This window comes from Mycteria americana, chromosome Z (assembly GCF_035582795.1).
Source record: "Mycteria americana isolate JAX WOST 10 ecotype Jacksonville Zoo and Gardens chromosome Z, USCA_MyAme_1.0, whole genome shotgun sequence".
NCBI lineage: Eukaryota > Metazoa > Chordata > Aves > Ciconiiformes > Ciconiidae > Mycteria > Mycteria americana.
The window spans coordinates 42,012,866-42,036,503 of NC_134396.1; the positions used below are offsets into that span (position 1 = coordinate 42,012,866).

The 23,638-nt window shown below is 39.4% G+C and overlaps 1 protein-coding gene across 2 annotated transcripts; it reads right to left on the reverse strand.

Moving 5' to 3' along the window:
- Positions 1-6,364: 6,364 nt before the first annotated feature.
- Positions 6,365-22,234, reverse strand: DIRAS2 (DIRAS family GTPase 2). Of its 2 annotated transcripts, none has more exons than XM_075526828.1 (2): positions 22,014-22,234; positions 6,365-7,396 (listed from the first exon to the last, which is right to left on the reverse strand). In XM_075526828.1, exon 2 carries the CDS (start codon positions 7,355-7,357, stop codon positions 6,758-6,760), a length of 600 nt encoding a protein of 199 aa, XP_075382943.1. In that variant the 5' UTR covers positions 7,358-7,396; positions 22,014-22,234; the 3' UTR covers positions 6,365-6,757. The 2 variants fall into 2 exon arrangements, with proteins under 2 accessions (XP_075382943.1, XP_075382942.1); XM_075526827.1 differs by lacking the exon at positions 22,014-22,234 and adding an exon at positions 12,269-12,367.
- Positions 22,235-23,638: the final 1,404 nt, after the last annotated feature.

The window sequence follows — 23,638 nt, forward strand, 5'->3', positions numbered from 1 at the left end:
GTAACATAGCATTGAGCTTTGGCTACTAGGTAAGCAAAAGACTGTGAAACAATTGGGTGTTGCTCAAACTTTCAGAATGAGGCCAACCTTAAATTCAGATTTGAGTTTGAAAAGAAACAGGAGAACAACCATGGACAAATATGGTTTTGGCAGCATAAAAGGAGGGCAGAGTTTAAGATTGTTTCTTTTACCCCAACCTGTTTTTAATGTTCATATTGACTGCTACTTGCCCTGAGTGATTATTCTTTGACCTAATTGATTTTATTATTAGAATAATCCCAAGTATATGCAGTTGACTTTTTTCCTCCTTTATTTTGTCCTTCCTAAATACTACCACTGAAATCATACATATTCCCCTTCCCTCCATGTTTAGCATCCCCAAACAAGCCACTCTCCATAATCCTGCCTCTTTCTTCTAACACAGTCCTTCACCGTTTGTTGGTGTGTGAACATGCTCTTCACAGAGCAGTATCTAAAGAGATTATTATTTGGACACTTACAGATGTGCTTCTATAAAACTACCTTGCTCTCCCTTGCTGCTATACTAGACTTTGCTGTTACAGTCAGTTTTCAATCTCATTGTAAAAGACAAGCTGTGATCCGTGTGAGGTTTGTGGAAGGAAAGGACCTGGTGTTCGTGCTGCAGGGTGGTCATGGCTGTATAGGTCATCCCCTCTCGTTGAGGAGAACACCTGCCTTTTCCCACACGGTGGGAAAGAGGACCGCACTCGCCCTTCTCCTCCCTGCTGCCTGCTTCTCAGCTTAGGTAACTGCTTAGTCACTTTCCTGCTTTTTGAAGATGCTTTCCGTAGGCACCTATCTGCTTAACCCAGGGAAGGGCTGGATAGTGTTATTGAACACCCACCAGAAATTTCTGCTTTTGAAGAACTGAGACCCCCCCCGGACTAAAGAGGGAAGAAAAAAGAGCTAAAATCCTGTGGCTAGAGAGTGTGTTCTCATACACAGGCATATAAATTAGCCATCCAGTGTAGAGTTGCTTTTATAAGGAGTTACAGATTTGACTAGATCACTGGGTGAGCAGCAATTGCTCTCCTTGTGTAGCCTACTGTTGTGATGTCCATAAGAGCAGTGTTCATTAGTGCAGCTCAGCATAACCACTGAATATTGATTTTTTCTTTGAAAATACATTTAGGAGTCCTCGCTGATCTCAGAATTTCCTGAGAAATAGTAAGTTCATGCAAAATCTTCTGACATTCCCTTCTCTCCTCCCCCCTCCCCCCCCCCCCAATTATATTCCTCCTACCCCTTTATTACAATGATCCAACTGCGCAGGGGACAGGTGGCCCACAGGTGAAATCTGGAATTAAATTCATATGCTTAAGCATACAATGCCGTTGTATTGTGATTTTAAGAGTGCCTAACTTTGAATAAATTAGTAAATAGGCCAGCGGTCTGTTTTTAAGGACCAAGCTGACAAGCAGTAGGAACTGAACCAAATAAGGAAGGGAGGTACCAGAAGCAAAGGATCTTTACAACAGCACTGAGCAAAAGCTGCTGCAAAGCAGATATATGTTAGAGTGATTGGCACTTCAGTGCTCTCCCCATCTCTCTCTGCAAGCTAATGAAAAATGAGCCTTGTCCTCTTATATATAGGAAAAAAATATTTGCCATACATCCCTTATGGAAAAGCACCTCTTCTGCTTCTTTATTTCCTGCTTTTTCTAATGGAATGAATACAAACACAATGGCAGCTTCCATGTGACAGACACTGTCATCCACAGCTTTCAGAGCATTAGGATACAGATGCACTTGTAGGATCCATTGCGGGCCATTTCTTAGCATCTGAATGAGGAATAAATACATCTGACTGATCAACAAATGCTACTTTGTGCTTCAGTTCCGTTATGATTTTCAATAGGTCCACTATGACTTATTATAAAAAGTAGTGCTCAACCAAGCTAAACTACATGAAACAGAAGAGGCTTAATGCTTTCTCTAAACCCCATATTCCTCTGGTTAATTTAGAGAAGAGTCTTTATCCTTCACAAGGAGCATCCAGGTATATACTTTCAAAGGTGCTCAAGCTCTGCTCTCCCTCTCTTTCCAGTTTTAGTGGAGTTGGACTTTAGACACCATTGACTACATGATATAAACTTGTGGATTAATTAGAAAATGTACATAGAAAATGGGTGGGACACGCCAGTTAAAATGCCAGTGAAAATGCCAGTGAACTAAATGTGACAAGCATGTATTCACAACTTTGAATGAGGGTATGTGTTAACAATGAAAATATTTTCCAGTGGGAAACAGGAGTAGTAACCAATGACAAAAAATTTAGAGGCAGGCAAATTTTGTAATGCTTTTGTGTTTCGGTGGAATACGATAGGGCAAACATCTATAAAACAATTACTGACTATATTGTGCAAACCCCAGGACACTGACTTGGCACATCCACTATTCCACAGTAGGCTGTGCCAGAAATGATGGTGTACTAGAAGAAAAAAAATGAATAATGGGAATTATTAGGAGTTCTGAGATGTCTTTTACTAAAAATAAAAAGCTTTGGACTGCATGTCCTATTACTTCACAGTAATATGAAATTTGCATTCAATACTCAATATTTCATCACTAGTTCGAATGCCTACCAATGTGCCTAAGTATTCAAGCTTGTTTGTTGATCCCTCCCTCTGTTGAGTATGAATTATTGCTTACATACAGAAATGATTATTTAACCGAACAACTGTTACCACATCTGAATTGCAAGAAGTGTTAAAGTATTATATTTGGCGTTTTTTTGCAACAGGTGGTAATACAATATGCAGTAGTAGGAAATTTTGCAAAAACATCAGGAATTTAGTGGAAATGAGGAATAGCAGGATCCATGTAGTAAGTTTCAGTTTTGCACAAGCACCATGTTTTATCTGTCATTATTTTAAAGTAAATAATAAAATACAGACTAGTTTCCAGAACTGTTTTGCTTTTTGATGGCCAGAAGAAACACCCACTCATAATCTGTGTTTTATGAAGGCAGATTGCTTTGAAAGTGTAGGTGTTTGCCACAGTATAATAAAAGAAAGGTAAACCTTAGATAAGACAATACTGCTCCAATTCTCTCAGGACTTTTCAGGAGTCTGATTTGTACAGCTGAAGACTTCAGGACACTGTCTAACACGTAAGAATCTATTTTGATTTAGAGAATTGCCTTTACAACTTTTAAAGAATACATACTTAATATACCTATGAAACAAACACAATGCAGGCATCAACAAGGCTTCTTCCAAACTTGTGTTTCCATTTAAAACTTTATTTTGTATGTTCGGAACATCACCAGAAACATAGAAACTTCTAGGCACAAATGACTTAATATCCAGAATTTTTGAATAAAATATTTGCTAATGAAATTGCAACAACACATTTTCATGATAACTATATATCTTAATATTTCATATATACATATAAAAGTCATGCATTGTAAAGAGTCATTTTGTCCAGATCATGTTTTCTGGGTGCTAAAATTCACTGTAGATCTTACATGTGTTAAATACGTCATATTTTTTCTGTACATTTTAAAGAGTTTATTATACTGATATCACATTCCCAAAGAAAACACTAAATGTAATAAAGCTGTCTATTTTCTTTATTTACCTTACCTGTTTTCCCTGTATTAAAGAAAAACAACTGTGTAAGTAATAGCAAAACAAATGTTTTAAACCAGCTCACAAGTACGTAAGATATGTAAAACCAAGTAGTATAAACTAGGATGACAATGCAAGGGTATCAAATATGTTCTCTTTTGAGTCTGTGGTCCATGAGTAATATTGCTTCTGCACTGGCCTTGCTTTGATACATGCAAGTCCATGCAATAATTCATGGCTTATTATGTAGCAGGTGAGGAATCAACTGGGAATTAAAGGAAATGGTCCTCCAGCCTAACAACCGGCAGCTACTTGTTTTATTTCCACCTTTGCCATACAATTACTCTTTTCTTGCTATGAGGCACATTCAAAAAAAGTTCAGCGCCAAATTTCAGCCGTAATATCCTTGCAGCCATAACCTTTTCAGTCTAATTCAGATCCCCTATATTCTACTTCTGCAAGATTCTTTACTATGTAAATAATTCCTCCAGTTAAAGTAATAATGTTAAAAGGATCTTTGTCTTTATATGGCCTTTTTTCTTTGAGTTTCTATCATTATTCCATGCTGGCTGCATAGGCGTGTGCCATGCATGATGACCTTTGGCACCAGCGCATTAGCATCAGCGGGAGACCTCTGTACTGCTGATCTCTGTATGTGACCCATTACTCCTTAAGTGTGACCATTCTTTTGATTTTCCAGTTTCATTAGTGGAATCCAATGCTGTAAAGATGAGTATCTTCAGGCATTTGCTTACAAACAGAGTAGATGTATAAACATGTATACAAGTCCTACTAAATGTAGTGCTTTTAAATGATTTGTATCCCTGATCTGGAAATACTGTTTGATCTATTGACAGACTGACAAGAAAAAGATGCACTTAGCCGTATAAGCCATACCAGGTTTCTTCATGTGTTTTAGAAACTATTTAAGAATGTGAAGAGGCAGCCTGACCACACGCAAAGTGAGCACTGGACTGGGACTGAGGAGATCTGCTTTTGTTCCGGGGTCTGCCACAAGCCTGCTGGGTAATCTATGTGCAGCTGCTTCCTCCCTTCGTGCCTCAGTTTCACCACCTGCGAAGTTAAGACAATGCTGCTGCCCTTTTTGTAAAGTACTTTGAGATTTATGGAGAAAAAGCATCATGTAAGAGTCAGGAATTTATTGCTAAGGAAGAGCCTTAGCTTTTTTTCATGCTCTCTCCAATTTTCTCTTGTAATGTAATAAAGTAAACACATAAAATTCTGTCTTCTTTGAAATCAGTAGGAGTTTTACTCCTGATTTTAATGGTGCCAGAATTTCTTCTGAGTGAATGACAAAAGTTGTGCTCCTTTCTAGACAGTGCTAAAAGCAATTCTTGCTCAAAGAAATGTATACTGTCACCCTACCTGTGAAATGTCTGCACTTTTGTTTGGAAGGTGGAAGGTAAACAAGCAATGGCTCTGAGAGCAACAAGTTAACAATTTTTAATGCAAATACTGCATTTGCACAGCTCCTAGAAGACATTTATAATGCGACAGCATGCGTACTAATAATACTAGTACTTGACTGCATTTTCCCATAGTATGATTTTGACATAAACATTTACCAAAAATACAGTGGTTTATTTTTATTATTTCAAAGCAGTTCCTAAGGTGCAAATTGTAGCTTATACAATTTTGATGTGTCCTTTAAAAAAGGTATGTGCTTCTTTTATCTTAGATGGTCTTTGTAATCAGTAGGATACATACTTTACTCATTCATATTAGTTTTTAAAAAAGCTTTGGAGAGAGATCCAGAAAAGTTCACATTTTGTACACCTTTTCCCCTTCCAAAGGTTTTGAGAAGAGCGGTTTCCCCTGACAGAGTGGTTTGAACCAGTTTTTTTCTATTCTGAACTTTGTATTGCATTGTAACGCAGTACTGACTGCAACCCTTAATATGCCAAATCCTGTAGTACTTATCCCAGCAAATCTCTTAGAGACTCCTGTGGGCCCTAACTCCACACGTAGGATTTGGTTCTATAAATAGTCACAGCAGTTCAAATCATGAGTTTAAATGGTAAATATAAAACACTTCAGACAATATAAAGGCAGTAGATCTAGTAGTGCATGAATGCAAAACCATTCTAATTGGAATATTGTAATGTAAAGAAGTTTCACTCAGCTAATCTGGTAATTTGAATAAAAACTTTGTATACTACACCGACCCCTCTCCAAGGGTACCGCCAGTTCAAGAGACTTTCCGTTCATTCGCTAATCACACAGCGTGTTCATTTAACCATCAGCAGCATTTGAACTGAGCCTTTCCCACAGAGGTTTTTGTAGGGGACTCCCCAGCCAGTCCTCCCTGGGGAAGCTTCCTGTTTGTATATGTACACCATTTTGATACAACCTGACATTCTCCACAGGCAAACAACTGCTCTTATCTTAATATATGAAATATATTTGGGCTGGAAGCACAGGTCATTCTTGAAGCGATGGGTCCAGAAAAGGAGATCATCTCCATCTCTCCTACAGCGGCTGCCTTTTCCTCATCCTTCAGTTCAAAGACTGCATCACACTAGAAAGAAATCTCATGCTGGGGGGGTAGAGAGAATATCTGTTCCCATTAACTGTGCTACCCCCACACTTCCTTTTAGTGTGAAATAGTTAATTTACTTGGCAGATCCAAGACTACCCTATGCACACTGCCCCACCAGTCAGTAATGAAAATGGCACAGAATTGTTTGTCCACAGCATTCCTAAAGGGTGTGATAACGCCACTCAGCATGCATTTATACGTTCTAGGTTTCTTCATGGCCATTTCTTTGTTTTTCTTCTAACATCACACATTGCCTTCTCTTGCAGTTATATGCAAACGTAAATAATATGAAGTTGACTTCTCAAATCTTCCACGTTACGCTAAGGATGAAATTTCTTTTCTTCTGTAAACCACAGAATTAGACATACTGGCCCATCTTTCTTTTACTTCCTGATTTTTTTTGCTGATAGCTAGAGTACATGATTTTTAATTGTTGGCTTTTTTCATGGTAACCACAGTAACTCCTTTTTTCAAATTCCAAATACTTGTTTTAAAACAGATACTAATAAATAGGGTCTTGTATGGTTGGTTGCTGTCTGTAGGTTTTACATGGGTATTGTCAACAGGTGAGACTGCATGACTGACTTCTGACAGTGCAATTTCACATCACCACACATTTGCCTTTCAGCTTCTCTTTCCTTTTCTGCTGCTTGCTTTTTTTGCCATCAATTTGTAAACTCACAGTCCTGCGTTTCTCTAGGTTTAGCAATTCTTGGAATAACTCTTTCACATTGTGGTTCAGCTTGGCAGAGGTCTCCATGAAGGCACATTTCCACTTCTTAGCCATGGCTTCTCCTTCACTGCTGTCCACCTCTCGATTTTGGTTCTCATCATTTTTGTTCCCCACCAGCATTATTGGAATGCTTTCTATGTCTCCTTTAATCTGACAGATTTGTTCATAGATTGGTTTGAGTTCCTCCAAGGACTGTCGGCTGGTGATAGAGTAAACCAAAATGAACGCATGTCCTTTAGAAATAGAAAGACGTTGCATGGCTGGAAATTGATGGCTCCCTGTAGTGTCAGTTATCTGCAAAGTGCATATGCTCTTATCACAGCTGATCACCTGACGATAGGTGTCTTCAATGGTAGGGATGTAGCTCTCTCTGAAAGTGCCCTTCACAAATCTCAAGACCAAAGAACTTTTGCCCACTCCTCCAGCTCCAAACACAACAACCCTGTAATCGTTGCTTTGCTCAGGCATGTTTCTCGGTGCGTCTGTTGCTCAGCTAGAGGGAAAAATCTAGGAAAGGAAATGACAAAAACAAGAAGACAGACATTAACACAGATACATGTGGAGAGTGCACTTTGTGATATCTTTCCCAATAAGAGAAATTAACGTAATGTAAGTGATAGCATACTAGTTGTAATAATTTAAGCAGACTTGCAGTGGGTTACAGAATTATTTATTTCAGTAGTAAATTTAGGATTTGCAATCCAGCCTGGACTGGTAACAAAAGACCATCTTCGTCACTTCACGACTTATTTTGAATTAACATTGTGACTTTAAATATTCTTCCTACTGGACTAATATCCCCAGAAATAAAAAGCTGCATCTGGGAAATAGTATTTCAGCAAGGCCAAGGCCCGAACACATTGTAGAAACTGAATTACTCATCCGCCTCTAAAACAAGCCTCCTCAAATCATTGCTGAAACACACTGGTATACACATGTATGACAGTCAATTACTCTAAACATGCCGTCCCTTCAGTAGTTAGGAAATTTGTCTCCACTACAACTGGACAACACTCCTGAGTGATGTCTAAGATGTATTTGTAGCTTAGTCAGGAATAGCACCACATATTCTTTGTTTCCAACTCTTTGGGAGCATGTACCCCACTTTGATGTGTTTTTCCACTTGCATTTCAGGTCAAAGAGTACATTTTGGTAAACTGAGATTGTTCATGTTCAGTCTGCCTTTTCATTCTAATCTTTATTTCATAGCAGATGATATTTGACTGGAGATGTGTTACACTTATCAGAACGGTTTTGCAGGCATCTTCACAACATTTTAAGAGGCTTATATTGTCAAGATTGTCAAATCCATATGTCAAAGGTCACAAAACTCTGTGATCCCTGAAGTCGGTTCCCCTTGACCAAACCTGGACCACAGTAGGACCTACCTAAACAGTAGGACCACAAATATTGTCATCATTATTAAATAACAGAAATGGTAAAGCTTTCACAGGATTGAAAGCTGGAGTTGTTTTAGGATTCATTGAAATAAATGTGAAGATTAATTTGTTCTCCCATCAGTAGCAGCTCATTAGGTACATGGCACGGACAAGTCTCTTTTTATATTTAGTGAGATTTAAGCAAATAAACACTGGAAAATTGAACCCTAAAAGTTGAAAAGAGTCTAGGATATTGCTACTTTTCAGACCAAAGCTAGATATATAAAAAGTACATGTGGAACAAACTGCAAAATTTGCGGCACTTTTATTTGTTCTTAAGAAAATGGGCTGATTTAATAGGGAATCTTGTCCAAGTGCCCTAACAGTGCAAGGTTATTGAATTTGCCTCTTGCAATGTTACCTGGGTAGCAGTTAATCCAGAACAACCCAAAGGGATTTTTTACTGAATAAGAAAATCCTTCAAGTTGTTTCTTCACTGCAGCAGCAGGAGCGATTGCATTGTGGGGGCAGGGTTTTAAGTTACCCTTTACCTGTCTAGCACGGGGAGAATAGCAGTGATCTGTAGAGGTATGGATGTCCATGGAGCACCCATGACCTTATCCCACTTGCCAGCCCACGCTGAATTTTGTGCTTCTGCATCTTTGATGCTGTTGCTGCCTGTGCCAGTTAGACTAAAGCTATGGCTACCCATGCTGCACTAATGTCTTCATTTTGCTGTTCAAGCATACCCTGATTTTGTTATCCTTCTTGTCCAGAGCATCCTACTCTGTCCTAATTCTAATGCCTGAGTAAGCTGAAAACATCTGTCTTTACATAATGTGTTGGATGAAGGAGTTGTACTTCCTCATCTGCCACACCGTAGGCAGAATAACCCCTGCAACTGGGGATGCTGATCCTGAGGCAAAGTGGAGAGCTGTGACAGCTCTTCCTACCCAGCCTGGCTTCAGGCAAAAGGCAGCTTCACCCCTTCCATCTCTCCTACGCTGCAGTCATTGTCACTCTCAGAGACCTGTTTAAATATAGGAAAGATTGATAAATAAGGGTGTTGATCCTGAGGCACTGAAGCAAAATTGTTTCTCTCTGACAGCAGAATACAAGGAATGGAAAGAAGAGTAGTCTCAGAAAACACTGGTGTATGTGTTTATATAAGAGGGAAAACCCTCTGAGGAACAAGGAAAATGGGCGAGCAGCTCACGGTGTTGAGAAAACAAACAAAACCAAAGTAGCTAGTAAGAAATGAGAACAGAGGAAGCTAGCAGGACGCTGTTCCACTAACAAACTTGTATGTAAGAGCTGCAAACATGCAAATACAGAACAGTTGTAGAGCTTAGAGTCATGGGTGACTGCAGAGAATGAGCTACCATAAGAACTATATTCTAATAATTTTTGTGAGCAAAAAGGCAAGAGAGAAAAACATGGCTATTTCACCTCAGAAGCAGCTTAAGCATTGGACAATCAGATAATACATAGCCTAGGAACTATGGGATGATGAGAAAAAATGCACTATGAAAATTTTTACCATGAAAATAACTGAAATACAGAGTAGAGAAACAAAATTTTAAAAGCTAGCTGAGTGTACTCCTGCTATAAACTTCATGCTTTAAGCATACTCAGAAATCTCCAAGTAAACTGGCACGTATGGTTGCCCAAAAGTTAGAAAAAACTGAAATGTGGCACCTAATGGCATGAGGTATTAAGCATCTGAAAAGCTTCTACGGGAACCCGAAATGGCATGGTAACAGTCCTCAAATACATAGTAAGTTATTGTAAAGAGGGAGAGCGTATATCTGTAGTGGAAAAAACTGCAATTAATGGGCTTACATTGTAGAAGAGATTCACATTAGACAATAGAAAAACTGTACAGTGGTAAGAAGAGCACACCGATTGCCTAGGGAGATTTTGCAGACTGTCTTTAGAAATGACCATAGAATCACAGGATAATTCAGGCTGGAAGGGACCTGAGGAGGTCTCTGGTCCAGCCTCCTGGTCACAGCAGGTCAGCCATGAGACCAGACAAGACTGTTCTGTCCTGTCAGGGTCTGAAAACCTCCAACATTTCCCACAGCTTCTCTGGGCAACCTGCCCCACTGCTAAATTACCCTCAGTGTCATTGTTTCCCCCTTATATCTCGTCTGAACTACCTGTGTTTCAGCTCATACCTGTTGACTCTCCTCCTCCCACCATCCATTGCTGTGAAAAGTTTGACTCTATCTTCTTGGTGGCCCCCCTGTAGGTTTGGGGGGGGGGAGGCTGCTGCTTGGTACCGCCTGAACGGTGCCTTCCCCAGGCTGAACCAGCCCTGGTCCCTCAGCCTGCAGGGCAGGACAGTGCTGCAGCCCTGGACACCTCGGTGCCCCGCTCTGAACTTGCGCCAGTTTATTGATGTGCGTCCTCTACCCGGGGTGCCAAAACCGGACAAACTACATAGCTGTTGTCTCACGAGTGCTGAGCCGAGGGGGGTTACCCCTCCCTCGACCGACTGGCCATGGCCCTGTGCCTACAGCCCAGCACACGCCGGGCCTTCGTGCACCCAGGGCCACCGCCGGCCATGCCCGCTCACTGCCCACCACGGCCCCAGTGCCTGCTCCACAGAGCTGCTCCCCAGCCGGGGTTGCTGCAAAGGAGCAGGAACCTCAGTTGCTGTTTAGTTTGTCCCACATGCAGATCTGTTAGTCCTAAAGATCCTCAGTTTTACCAAGATAAAAAACACAGATTATTTTATTTTTTGTCCTGCTCAGGAGCTGGGAGCAAACAAAACACGAAGCTCATGCAAGGCTTTTTAATTGCACCGGAGAAAGAATTCCCTAAATAATTTTTACTATGTGGTTGTACTCTCTGTGTGGATCTGGTCAGAGATTCTCCTGTAGTGAAAATCATTCTGTGTGACTGTGGTGCACTTGCACCCAATTGCGCATTTGTTAATGCTTTTCATACCGCCCTATGAGTGTATTGATTTTTCTTTGTCTTAAAACACATTAACTAAAACACACAACAGGACAAAATAAAGTACCACATTGTTTCATCAGCTTTCAATATTCTGGCCAACGTGGGTATGGAAAAATTAACTTGAAAGAAGTCTGACTTCTCAGATGTACAATATCCTCTCTGATTCATACTTTGAGAGCCTGTCTGTTTCATAATTTAGAACTGACTTTTTCTGGAGTTTGTGTATAATAAAGCCTAATTTGCTTCCTTTGCTACTTTCAAACACTACATCAGTGAAAATTTACTCTCCTCTTCTGAAGTGTGAGGTATAACAAAACTATTCTCACTTAAAAAGGCAAAGTACTTTTCATAACATACATCCATACCCTTCATTTTTTAATTGTTTGGTTGCAAAGATCAGCAAGTGAGCCTCCATATACCTCTGCTGACTTAGCTCTGTTTTCTGCAGATGCTCTGTTAGCACAAGGCTCGAGTTGCTGTAGCTCAGCTGCTGCAGGTGAGCTCGACAGGCTATTCACTGGGACAAAAGGCTGCTCCACTTCAAACTCAACTACAGACCCTCATGTTGCTCTGCATTCTTTCCCCAGCTGCTTCTGACATGCCAGGTAAAAGAACTGAAGGGTTGTTCTGACAGGAGGATACAGTTTAAGGACTGAATCGGTTTGATATAAAATCTGTTATTTTGTTATATAATAATAACAAAAATATGTATATAAACATGTTTAAACAAAGTACCTTGCATTACAGCTTATGTACTTGATAGTTCAAACTCTTAATGTTCTTTGGGCGACTAATTACATGTGGGTGTGTTAGCATTTACTAAATCGATATCACTGATCCTGTATTTAGCCACTGGATCTCTGTAGTTATCTCCTATCTTTAATTGGTTTTTATGGTCTAACTTTCTATCAATTGTATTTATGACTTGCCTCTTACGTTTGTATTTAAGCCATGAATAACAAATGCAATAATGGGCAAAAGGTACAGGGAGGCTGAAAAATAACTGCTGAAAATTAATCTACTGAATACTTACCCTTAGAGTAAGATGAGATTAGAATCTCACAGCTGGTGACCCCTTCCAGTTTGTACTTGAATGTAGGTGTAGAAAAAATTTCTCACTCTCCAGTCTTTCCACGGTTTTGGTTTTGTTGCAAAAGATGTTCCTCGTGTTTGCATTGTTAGACTTCCATGAAATGTCACAGGTGCAAATTTCTTTGAAATTGTTTGGCTAGATGGCCTCTTTTAGGGTAGCATTCATTTTATAAAACAGCCTGATACTACCTTTGCTGTCTGGAGTCAGAGGCTTTGATTGCATCTTAACTGATACAGTTCTTGAGGTTTTATGATGTTCTACTGAGATGTCAGTCTGATATGCAATACAGCAGTTGTCAGATGTTGTGTATTAATTTCCTGAAAGCTCTTTTTCCTCAGGTAAAATTATCTCATGTTAGTCACTGATTTTTATTTTTTTTAAAGTCTAAAGAGATGTCTCTCTTTATATTGTCATTGTTATGATGAAAATCCAATAAAGTACAAGCAATGCATTTAGTTCAAAAGCTTGTATCAATTTAAAGTACAGTCCATCAGGCTATCCATGATGATACCACTATGCAAAGATACAAGGTGCAAGGTGAAGAATAATACCAAATGTAGTTATAGATAAGATGGATTTCAGCATGGTTGTAAGGTTAATGGCCATTTCACCACATCAAAGGTGAAAAAGGTACCCATCACTTACATGACTTACAAGAGGGAAAGAGAGCTCTGCAAGGAATTTTTACTTGTCCATTACGTAAATAAACAGGCATTTCTCAGGGAGTATTTTCACCGTATCTGCCACTGAACATGGACTTAAAGAATGGGGATTTTCCTACTACCAGTCTCTTCATCTTTTACTACAAGACTTGCTTTTTCATTCTTTTTCTTTCTTTTTCTTTGGTTGCTTTGCTTTGGTCTTTTCAAATCAATGGAAAGCTGGACATGTTTGAAGCCAAATGATAACAGCTAAAAGCTTTTTCTTGCAACATGAGGTGGAAAGCACTTTTTTTACTCTCATGCTGAACAAAATGTTCTTTGAAAGCCTGCTTCTTGATGATCAGCTAGTGTAAATTGTGACTTCTTCAGTGCATGAATGCTGTAGCACTTTTGATTTATGTCAGCTCTGGCTCTTACACAGGTGTTGTTCTTGCCATCTTTGTTAACCTAGGAGAATGTTTTCATACTGTTAATGCCTGTGTCATTGATATTTGAGCAAAGCCTTGGCCAGAGATCAGTATTCATTCAAAATACCTCTTCTTTTTGCTTTGATTAGGAGGATGACTGGCCAAGTTACATCAACGTGAGTAGCTATGCATGGATTGACAGTATTAATGACGGTAATTAAAATTATTTGATGCATTTAGAGTAAAATTGCTTCCTGAATTTGCTTTGCCATATCAAAATTTCAGTTTGATAGGTTATTGTGACATCATGCCTTGTTTTCAAAATGTTTATCTATATATTGGTGACTTCCTTGCACTTGAATTTAAGTCTCTGATACTTTTGTTAGCAGATATTATCCAGATATTGTTGGATAATGGGAACATTAGTCTAAATATTATTTGTTCATAATTGTTATAACTTTTCAGATTCCTTTACAAGCCAAAAATATAGGGAGGTGTGTCAGATATTTTTGATCATACCTTCTCCCTACAAAAAAAACAGGAAGTCCTGAAATGCAAAAAAGTCTTTCACGAAATAGTGTGAAGTGGGATACGAAGATAGCAATTGACTGTATTTTGCTCAAGGCATTTATGCAGTCCCAGAGATCATTAAGCCATTTGACCTAAGATTTCTCTGGGTTTTTTCACTGTCTCCAGTGCAGTTTGAACAAAGTATCTTGGTTTATTCCTAAAAAGAACTCTTTGCCTACAGCTGTTCCATCTAATGATAACTCTCCAAAAAGCATCTCATTGCTTTAGGAAAGGTGATTATGCTGCTGCTGCTGAAATGCTGATAATTAGTTGAATTAGTTGCTTCCAGAAACTTCTCAGACTTCAGCACCAGTTTTGCTGTTGTTTCATAGTAATAGCTTGGTTTTTGCATTCGTGTAAAAGCTCACGATAGGAGTCCCTCCAAGACCAAAGTTTATGCAATTCATCACTGAATCTTGCCCAGTGATTTCAACTAAGACTGGAGGATGGTGAAGAATGGTATTTCAAAATGATGGCAATATTGCACTATCAGTGAAGATTAAGTCTACTTCAAGATTTCCAGCACTGAATGGCCAGGCACTAACGTACTGGTTTACTGAAGGAAAGCTGAGTTCATGTCTTGTAAAGTACTGTAATAATGAAAGGGGAGATAGGCTCTGGTCATGGGACATGTAGGTCCCAGTTCAGCAAAGTCCTTAAGAAAGTGCTTAAATTGTGTCCATCCTTGTCATCTGTTTTTTTAATCTGGTCTTAATTGTGGTCTAATTGAACATTGTTTCTAAAGTCTGCATATATAGCACTCATGCTATAAAGGCTGTTTACAGTGGAGGAAAGATTAAGAAAATCAGCGATTTTTGGCAGGTCAATGTAGATGCAGCAGTTAGAAATGACATGGGAATTTTTCAATGTAACAAGTCACATTGGCCAAACAGCATTCAACTATCGGACACTGAAAGCAACGTAGTAATCTAACTTTAAGATCTGTGTAGAAGTTACCGAGTGTGGCCAAAAAAAGACCTGAATGAACAGAGGCTTTTGGAGTTCCAGATTTATTTTCAGAGTCAATACAAAAATTGGATAGCATAATAGGCCATAGCGGAAAATGAGAGAGTTGTTCTCAACTACAGTTTGATAAAAAAGCAATGCCAACTTAATATTTTATATCATCAGCCAGAAGGAAGCAGACCAGACTGAGTTACAGAGAAAATGGCATCTTCTATGGAAACAAAAAATAAATACAGTTACCTGTCATAAACCTGCTGTTTTTCTCTGACACCCTGTTCTTGTAATATTTACTTGATCTTCTGAGAGTAAGAGACAAAATCAGACGTCCTTCTTATTCAACATATTCGTAGGAAGCACAAATTCAAACTACAAATTCAGTTTGTTTCAACTGAACAGTTTCCGTTTTAGAGGTAGACTCTCTACAATGTTTGAATTGCTTGAATTTGCATAGAAAATTCATCATTTAGGATTTTCTAACTGAAATGAAAGTAGTGGCTCAGTCTGTACAAAACTGGATGGGACTGAGTCAGAGCAGAGAGCCAAAACTGCCCTGCCAGCAAATGCCAGCAAACACAGTGTGTGCTTTGGGGAAGTTTGGCCTAGGTGATTGTAGCATTTGCTTTCAAATATCTAAAAAAGAAAAAGGGAAGAAAAATAAAAATTCCTCCATTTTTTCAATGTTGGCTAAAGTGTTTCTTGCATTTTGGGACAGATTGTTCACTGCATTACAAATGTGTATGCTACGCTACAGATACAGTCTAGGTATCAAGCCAGGATATCAATTTTAGGAAGTTCTTCCAGAGAGGTTCTCTGAGAGGTTTTGCAGATTCCCTTCATACCGCTGGCTTAACATAGAAGAGTAACAGAAAGGAGAAGAGTCTTTCAGAATAACTTGTTGAAGTTTTGTTCTGTATTTACAGAAGTAGAATATTGTCCTAAAAACATCTGTAGGTAAAGGAGGTAGAATCCAGCCCCTGTACTGTTCTGTGGTCACAGATGCTGTGCTCTGCTTTAGCAAATTGTTGTATTTTCATCACACGGTTGTTGAAAATCTCATTCCCAAAACAATGTCATTTCAAAGTTGTTTGAAGCCCTATAAATTATGATATCAAATGGATCCCTTGGTAAAACAAAAAACCCAGACACATAGTTGTCATAGTAGAAAAATCTTTACTAGCTCTTGGGCTAAGATACAGCCAGTAGAGATTGCAGCAGAAATAGTTTCACTAGGCAAGAAAGAACTGGAAAAAGAAAGGGGAAAGAATTACATGAGTTTTCTACAGGGGCAATAGGTATCATGGGTTTCTGAAACTAGGTTTAACCAAAGTGGCATTGCTTGTTGAAGAAGAAGGCAGGATGGAAGAATGAACGATGCAGAAGGGTCTGTTGATTCCCTTCTCTGCTGAGGGTTCATGTGCAGAAAATGCAGAAGGAGCTGGACCTGATCCAGCAAAGAGCTTTAGAATTAGGAGTACATTTACATGATTTGCTCTGTTTGCCCAAGAGCTTTCAGAACTAACCTTTGAGTAACAGGTATGTACTAATGAACCTTTACCATAAAACAAGATTCAGCATCATTGAAGATACCTACCACATGAAAAAAACTTCCTTTCATAAAGAAATAGCAATAATATGCTAAGTTTACCCAGGGTGGATGGGTGTCCTACTGGTTGTCACTTCCTGTTTAGTGGATTGGCTAATCTTAAAATTAAAAAAGGAGAATTTCATGACTCAGTTTCTGTTTAAATTCAAGCTTTGCTTTAGGCATGTTAGATACTTTATTGACTTAAATGGAGCTAGTCTCATATTTATCTATCTGTTCAAGCATTTTGGTAAACCAGTGTCTTAACCTTCTAAGTGCTTAGGGTCAAAACTCAATAGGAAACAACTCAGAAGCCTTTGCGTATGTGTAGTTAGGTATTCGTGAACTCGCACATAGAAATAAAAATGTCAAGGTAACAGCACTGTATTCAACTCCCCAAGGGACTGATTTTTTGGAGTTTTCTCCCCAGCTTAACAGAACAAATACTATAGTTTTTGCTCAGTTTTCAATAGATTTAATTTACCTGAGTAAAGACGGAAAGATCAACTTACGATGTTGTATGTTCACCTTTCAACATGTAGGACATTATGCCATTCAGTAGAGCAATAGGGTTATTAACAGGAATTTTTCACTCATATAAATGCAGGATCAGAGACTCAGTCTGACCTTTCAGCCCCTCTGTTTTTTAATAGCAGAACATTCTTTTTGGCAATTAGCTATGACTTTACATGTTGTAGTGAACTGCTTCTCCAGATGCCTACTAGCCAAAATAGGTGACATTTTATCCTGCATCTTATGGAAAAAGGTGTGGCTTTTAAGTTTTCCTGAATGAAGAAAGTTAGAAACACACAAAACACTAAAAAAACCCAAACCAAGAAAGGAAAATTTCCTAACTAATAATTTGGCTCTAGAGGCTTTGTATGTTAAATTCCATATATTGCTAGATTCATGATAAAAATCCCAGCATAGGCAACAAGCTAGTTCCATATAAATGTGTGTATTCAGAGAAGAACCATGCGTCTGTGGAAGACTGGTTTCAATTCAGCAGAAGAAACTGTACAAAGACCAGTGTCCCTTTTGCCTTTCCAATGTAGTCCTCAATTCCTTAATGTTCATTTGAGACTATTTGTGCAAGTCTTCTACAGAAGCAGAATTGTTAAAAGTTAAGGGTTCTGACTTATTCTTATGAATATAACTCCTATTATTACTTTTCCTTGCTGGGCTGGAAAGGATAGTTAGATTGCAATCCTGACCACTGGAACACTTCTGATACTCTTCCACTGCCCAAATAATACCCCATTCAAAACAACGTGGCTTAAGCTGAGAATATCAGCACCTGTCTTGCTGTCCTAGCTGTGCATGGTAAGTCCTCCAAAAACCCTGCCAGCCAATATAATACATTTTGCAACTGGTTCGCTGGGCAATAACTTATGAATAGTTTAATGCAGTGGGTTTCAGGACCCAGAAGGATCCCTGACAAGTAATTAAGCAATGCAATCCCATCGTCAATATGCTTCCAGGCACTAGTAAGAAACCTGTGCTTCCACTGAAAATTGTCTGCAAATCAGAAAGGGTTGAAAACCAGCAATTAAAGTATAACTGTGGGGTATGATGCAGGAATGACAGCTTTCTGACAGGAGTTTCCAAATGTTCAGAAGAAGCTATTTGCTGTCTATGATATGCAATTTATCATAAGCTGATTTGGGGGGGAAATTTTATTTATTTTTCTTTTTACTCTAAAGTGTATTTTCTTTAAGAATTAGTTTGCAAATCTGCATCTCGGGACTTTCACAAAAATGAATACTTTACTTACTGAAATTTAAAAAAAATTTTTAAACAGAAAAGCAATTTCATACTAATCTTCACCACTGCCCCAGCTTTCAGTACGTTCTACTCTGAAGTAAGGAAAGTAGGTTTAGCCTTTAGAGTAGTTTATTCTCAATTCATGTTTCTTTTCCTTGTAGACGAAATTATAAAAACTATATTCTAAAGATTAAAAAATACTTTCTCAGTAACACATGGTAGCATTTTAATGTTTGAGTGAACAAACTCGGAAAACTGTAATGTTTTTTATTTGGGTTTACAGCAATCTTTTAGCTATTGATGGTAGCTAATATTTGATTATTTAAATTACTAACTTTTTCAGAACAGATAAAAGCCGTCAGTCTAGATTTTGGGGGGAGAATATAAAAATAAATAAAAATAAATAAAAGGGTAAGTCTTCTTTTCTTAGCTTCACATTAATTTTAGGTCAGAACTACTGGGCATTTTGGGAAGGAAACATCTGCAGTCCAGGAATGGATTTGCTGTTTTCATATGGCTGCTTTACTACATACATATTTTAAATGAGAATGTTAAAAGGCTGTCATAACTTCACTGACCCTTATTCAGATTCAAATAAAACCAGTTCCATTACCTTCAGTCTGGGTGAGGGGGATTGCATTTTGCTGCCATGGCGTACTGCAGGCCTGCACAGTGAGAGAAATCAGAGACTGATTTTCATCTCAGATACAGAAGTCTAACATTCAACTCAAATTTATTGGCTCGAGAGGAGGTTCTCCTGACCTCAATGTGAGTGGAAAAGTGTATTTGTCACAGATTTGACACGCCCTTTTTGACATTTTGCTCTTGTCTTCCTTTGATACTCATTTTAAGAATTACAGAGTAATCAATATTTTGTGGTTGAAAACAAATCAATATTTGTTTTCTCAAAAAGGCAAAATAAAGCATGTTCTGTTTCAATTCATACATACAGTTGCCTTGTCACTTGGTGGGTCTTTTCCACTGCCTTTCCAGCAGTAAGATAAGATAATTTAATGCACATTTTAATTTTAGTGCAACTATAAGTATGCAGTGAAAGTATCTGTTCATTGATACTTAAAAACCTTTGTGTGGGTGGACAGTAAAAAATAACAAAAGGAAAAAATTTTCCAATTTTTTTTTTTCCTGGTACATGTAAGGAAATTGATCATTTAAAAGAGAAAGTAATATTGCTAATATTATGTATTCATGTTTCACAAAACTGCAATTTTTCTTCTTGTATGTAATACTGATAATTTCTCAGTTAGGCGTAATAATACAAAGTATTAAGGGGAAAGTAACAAACATATGGTATCAGCCCTACATACCAAACCAAATCTCCCACAGTGAATAGTTTCATTTTAAGTGTACAAATGGCCTGAGACTCGCACGCAGTGTGGAAGCTGGAACATTCAAATGCAGCTTATTATATATTACAAAATAGTTACTGAGGTACACTGCGAATTGAAAGCAATCCAATGTAGTACCTAAATCAAAACCATAAAAAAGCAAGAAAAGGATCAGGTTATAAAGAGAAACAAGTAGAGGAAAAGGGAATATGGAATTGAATGTGGTCATTCTGTAGGAGCATCTTTGAACCAGAATACTGTTTATTGCAGGTTTTTAAAATAAACTAAGTTTGAGGCAATAACACACATTCTGTCACAATGAAAGTGTGAGTCTCTGCTTTTTCACACACGATGGTGGGATCTTTACACGGGCAGGTGTCTTGGTTAGCACAAAAGAAAGTTATCGGTTGATCCTCAAAGGAAACTAGAACCAGCACTAGTAACAGCTTCAGAAACAGCATTATCAATTTATATGCATTATCCACTATTTTTGTTGGTACTACAGAGACTGCAGTGCTAGTGTAATATAATCTTGACCACTTGGCCAGAAGAAGCCATGCCTCTGAACTCCATCTTCCAAAGAGCTCTGCTCTGCACTGTGAGAAGGGGATATTATTCAGCCTGATGACCATCAGGGCTTATGTGTCTGCTGTTTGGCCATAGGGGTGTAAACAGCAGTGCAGCACAACCTAGGAGAGAAATATGTTTTCATTTGGCTCTGACGTGAGATATGTGGAAGACTGTGTTTCCAAAGACCTTGACCCATTTGCAAAGAGACTTTCTAATGCAGGCAACTTCCAGTGAAAAGTAAGAATGGTATTCAGTACTGAAAGAGATCTTCTGGATTATGAAATCCAATTCTTTGCCATTGCAGGCAACCATTTCACATAATCCCTTCCATCAAGTTCAAACTGAAAAGCATTTAGAGCCTTTTCTTTCTATTACTTCAACGAGAAGGTAGTTTCAGAACCTTGCTGCTCTAATGCTTTGAGACCTTCCATCCTAAGTGTATTCACAGCCCATTTATACCCATTCCTTCTTCTCTCTTCCCAGGGGTGAAGATGAATAGCTGTACCTCGCAATAATTCCCCCAGTCCTATGGGGCCATTGATTTGCAGCTGTGTATTTGAACCTGTTCCATGTTTGGACAATTCTTCATGCGAGAACCTCAGAAATGTGGTGTGCAGTGTGAGAGAGAGCATGAAAGCTGGAGGGATACTACATTTCACAGTCCCTGAACAATCGCATGGATGCCATTCTGCAAGAATTAGGCATTACTGCATTTAGTAAGCACAGCTGGACCCCGGGGGCAGCCCCAGAACAAAAGTGAAGTCCATCAGTCAGAAAAGTAAAAGGGGGGTGGCAGGAGCCGCCAAAATAGCCCTCTGACCCAGAGTTAAAAATTGTGAGACCTGCAAACAGTCTACATACAGTAAACTGTGAATCCTGACAAAGGTATAACAGCAATCAGTTGCAACAACTTTGTTTACATGGAAAGGTATGGGGATGCACACCTTACGTACCTACACCTGAGTGCATTTATAAATAGGCATATATGTATTCATGTATGACTAGGTACTCATGAAAACAAGACATTTAGAAATTGCTTTAAAAATAAAATACACCAAATCTTGCTGCTCCATTCTGGGCTCACCCAGCTGTGACTGAGTGCTGCAGCATACAGAGCATCCCACATTTCATGGGGAAGACAGCAAGAGAGGAAGTATTATCAACTCTGAATTCACATCACTCACGGACGCTTGAGAATTGCCTTTCATGATTTATTTTCTTTCATTCAACTGAGAGAGGCACAATCTACTGAAGAAATAAAATATTGTCCACCTGTCAGTGGAATGCTGCAAAGTTGTATTTGTTTCAAAGAAAGCAACAACTGGTGCTAATTTATTCAGACTCAACATTTTTGTATTCTTTCGTCACATAAGTTAAAATGTAGCTTTCATTTTAAAAAAAAAAGAATCTCTCCTTAAAGCACTGCAGTGGCAGTGGTATGAACTAGGGCAAAATCCAGCACATAGAGTTTTAATGAAAGACAGTTTAAAAAAAAAGGTTATGAAGCCATTACTAGCATCCCAGCACACAGAAAAATGATGTTGTTTAACTGGCCAGTATGCATGTGACCAGCTTCTGGCTTCCTTGTCAGCCCCAGCTTATAGCATGCCACGTTCTCCACATAAGATGTACGCTTAGATCAAATCGTGCAGCCGTCAACTCACGCAAAACTCTATTGACTCCAGTGGAAATTTTGCCTGAGTGAGGACTGTGGATTTTGGCCAAGGGAAATAAAGCCCTCTAATCCCAATGCAAAGCTGTACGCAGAAAAAAAACAGTGCAGACAAGGTGGAAAAACAAGGGGAAGAAAAATTTTACCTGTGTAGGAAGAGAAAGCTCCAAGTGCTCTTCAGTTTCTGCCTGTCATCGCACCAGCCGTGCACGCTCTCCGCCGGGGTTTCCTGCACCAGAAGGGAGTCCCTGGCTCACCCGGGGGGCTGCACCTCCGGCGCCGCTGCCTGCCCGGGCGCCCGGCGGCGGCCGCTGCCCGCCGTGTGCTCGGCGGCCCGGCGCTGCGGCGGCCCCGCTCCGCTCCGCTCCGCTCCGCTCCCGCCCTCTCCCCGCCGCCTGCGCCCCGGCGAATGCCTTCGTGGGCTTGATCGCAGCCTCTCGCTTTCGCTCCGCTTCTACGGTGGGCTGGCTCCAGCCTCCGCTGGTGCTGCTGCCTAAATGGCGACGGCAAGGCTCATCGAGGCTTTTAACTGCCACCTACTGAATAACTGCGGAATATATACATAGGTACACAGCTCTACGTTATGTATATAGCTGTACAGCTTGTGTAAAGCTGAAATTTTCTGGCTTTCCCAACGAATGTGGTGGATTTTTACAATTAGTCTTTAAGCCCGCAAAATATTCTGTAGTTTAGCATTTAAAGTTGTAGTTTACATTAATCTGTGCTCATAATTCTCCCGTTCCTTCAGCATCTGAACACGGAACAAGCCTGTGCCTTTAACTTTAAAAAGCTTACAAAGCTTTTGGTTAGGCTAATCCCCAGTGGGCATAAACCGGCATAGCCCTATTCAAATCAATGGAGCTGTGCTGAGAAATTCATCCCTTAGGTCTAATATTTATTTGCAAAAATACAGTAGATATCAAGTATGAAAAACATGCCATAAAAATAGCTTTTGTCCGACACAGCCCCTCAAAGTTTCATCATCTGAAACAGATTCTTTTTTTCCTGAGAGCAGTGTAAAATAGGATTCTTGAGTTTTATGGGCAAACATAAATTAAGAAAGTACATTTTTTTTTCCACCTTTAATGGTGATTTTTTTGGTGAAAAAAGCAAAGGCAAGATCTAATGTCTCCTTCAGCTGTTTGTTTGTAAAGCAACTCCTAGAAATACTCAGAAAGGACTTTTCTTCCAGACTAGAAGTGGGGTCCACTGGCAATGTTTGAACTCCTGCTGCAGAAAGGAAGCCTAAGTACAGGGTTCCTCTGTGAATCCCCAGGGAAGGTGTGGGGAGATGCTACCTTCATAACCCAGTAGCAGGGGTATGTAGCACCATAGTTTCTCTAAGCTTGCAACACGTAGCTGTGTTGAGTCGTGAAATAAAAGGGCTCTGTGCTCATCCCGAGGAGCACTGCCCTGCGGAGGACAGGTGGCACCCAGCACCCCAGCACAGCAGCACGGAAAGTGTTCAATTTTTAGGCTTGCTGTGACTGCTGAGAAGCACAGGCTGAGCAGCTAGCTGCCAACAGCTGGTATGATTTGTTAAATGCCACTCTCGGTAATGCCACTTTGTTTTACTTGTTTTTATGAAAGATTCATTCATTGTGTTAATGTTTTTGCCAAACACAGAAGTGAAAAGGTTTCTCCTCAACATGTGCATCTTACAGAAGTATAAGTGTATTAGGATACATGACGACCTGGCCACTATGACCCAAGGAAGTAACTTGCACTAGCGTGCGGTTCTGGTACAGATTAATCCTGACCCTTGTTTCTA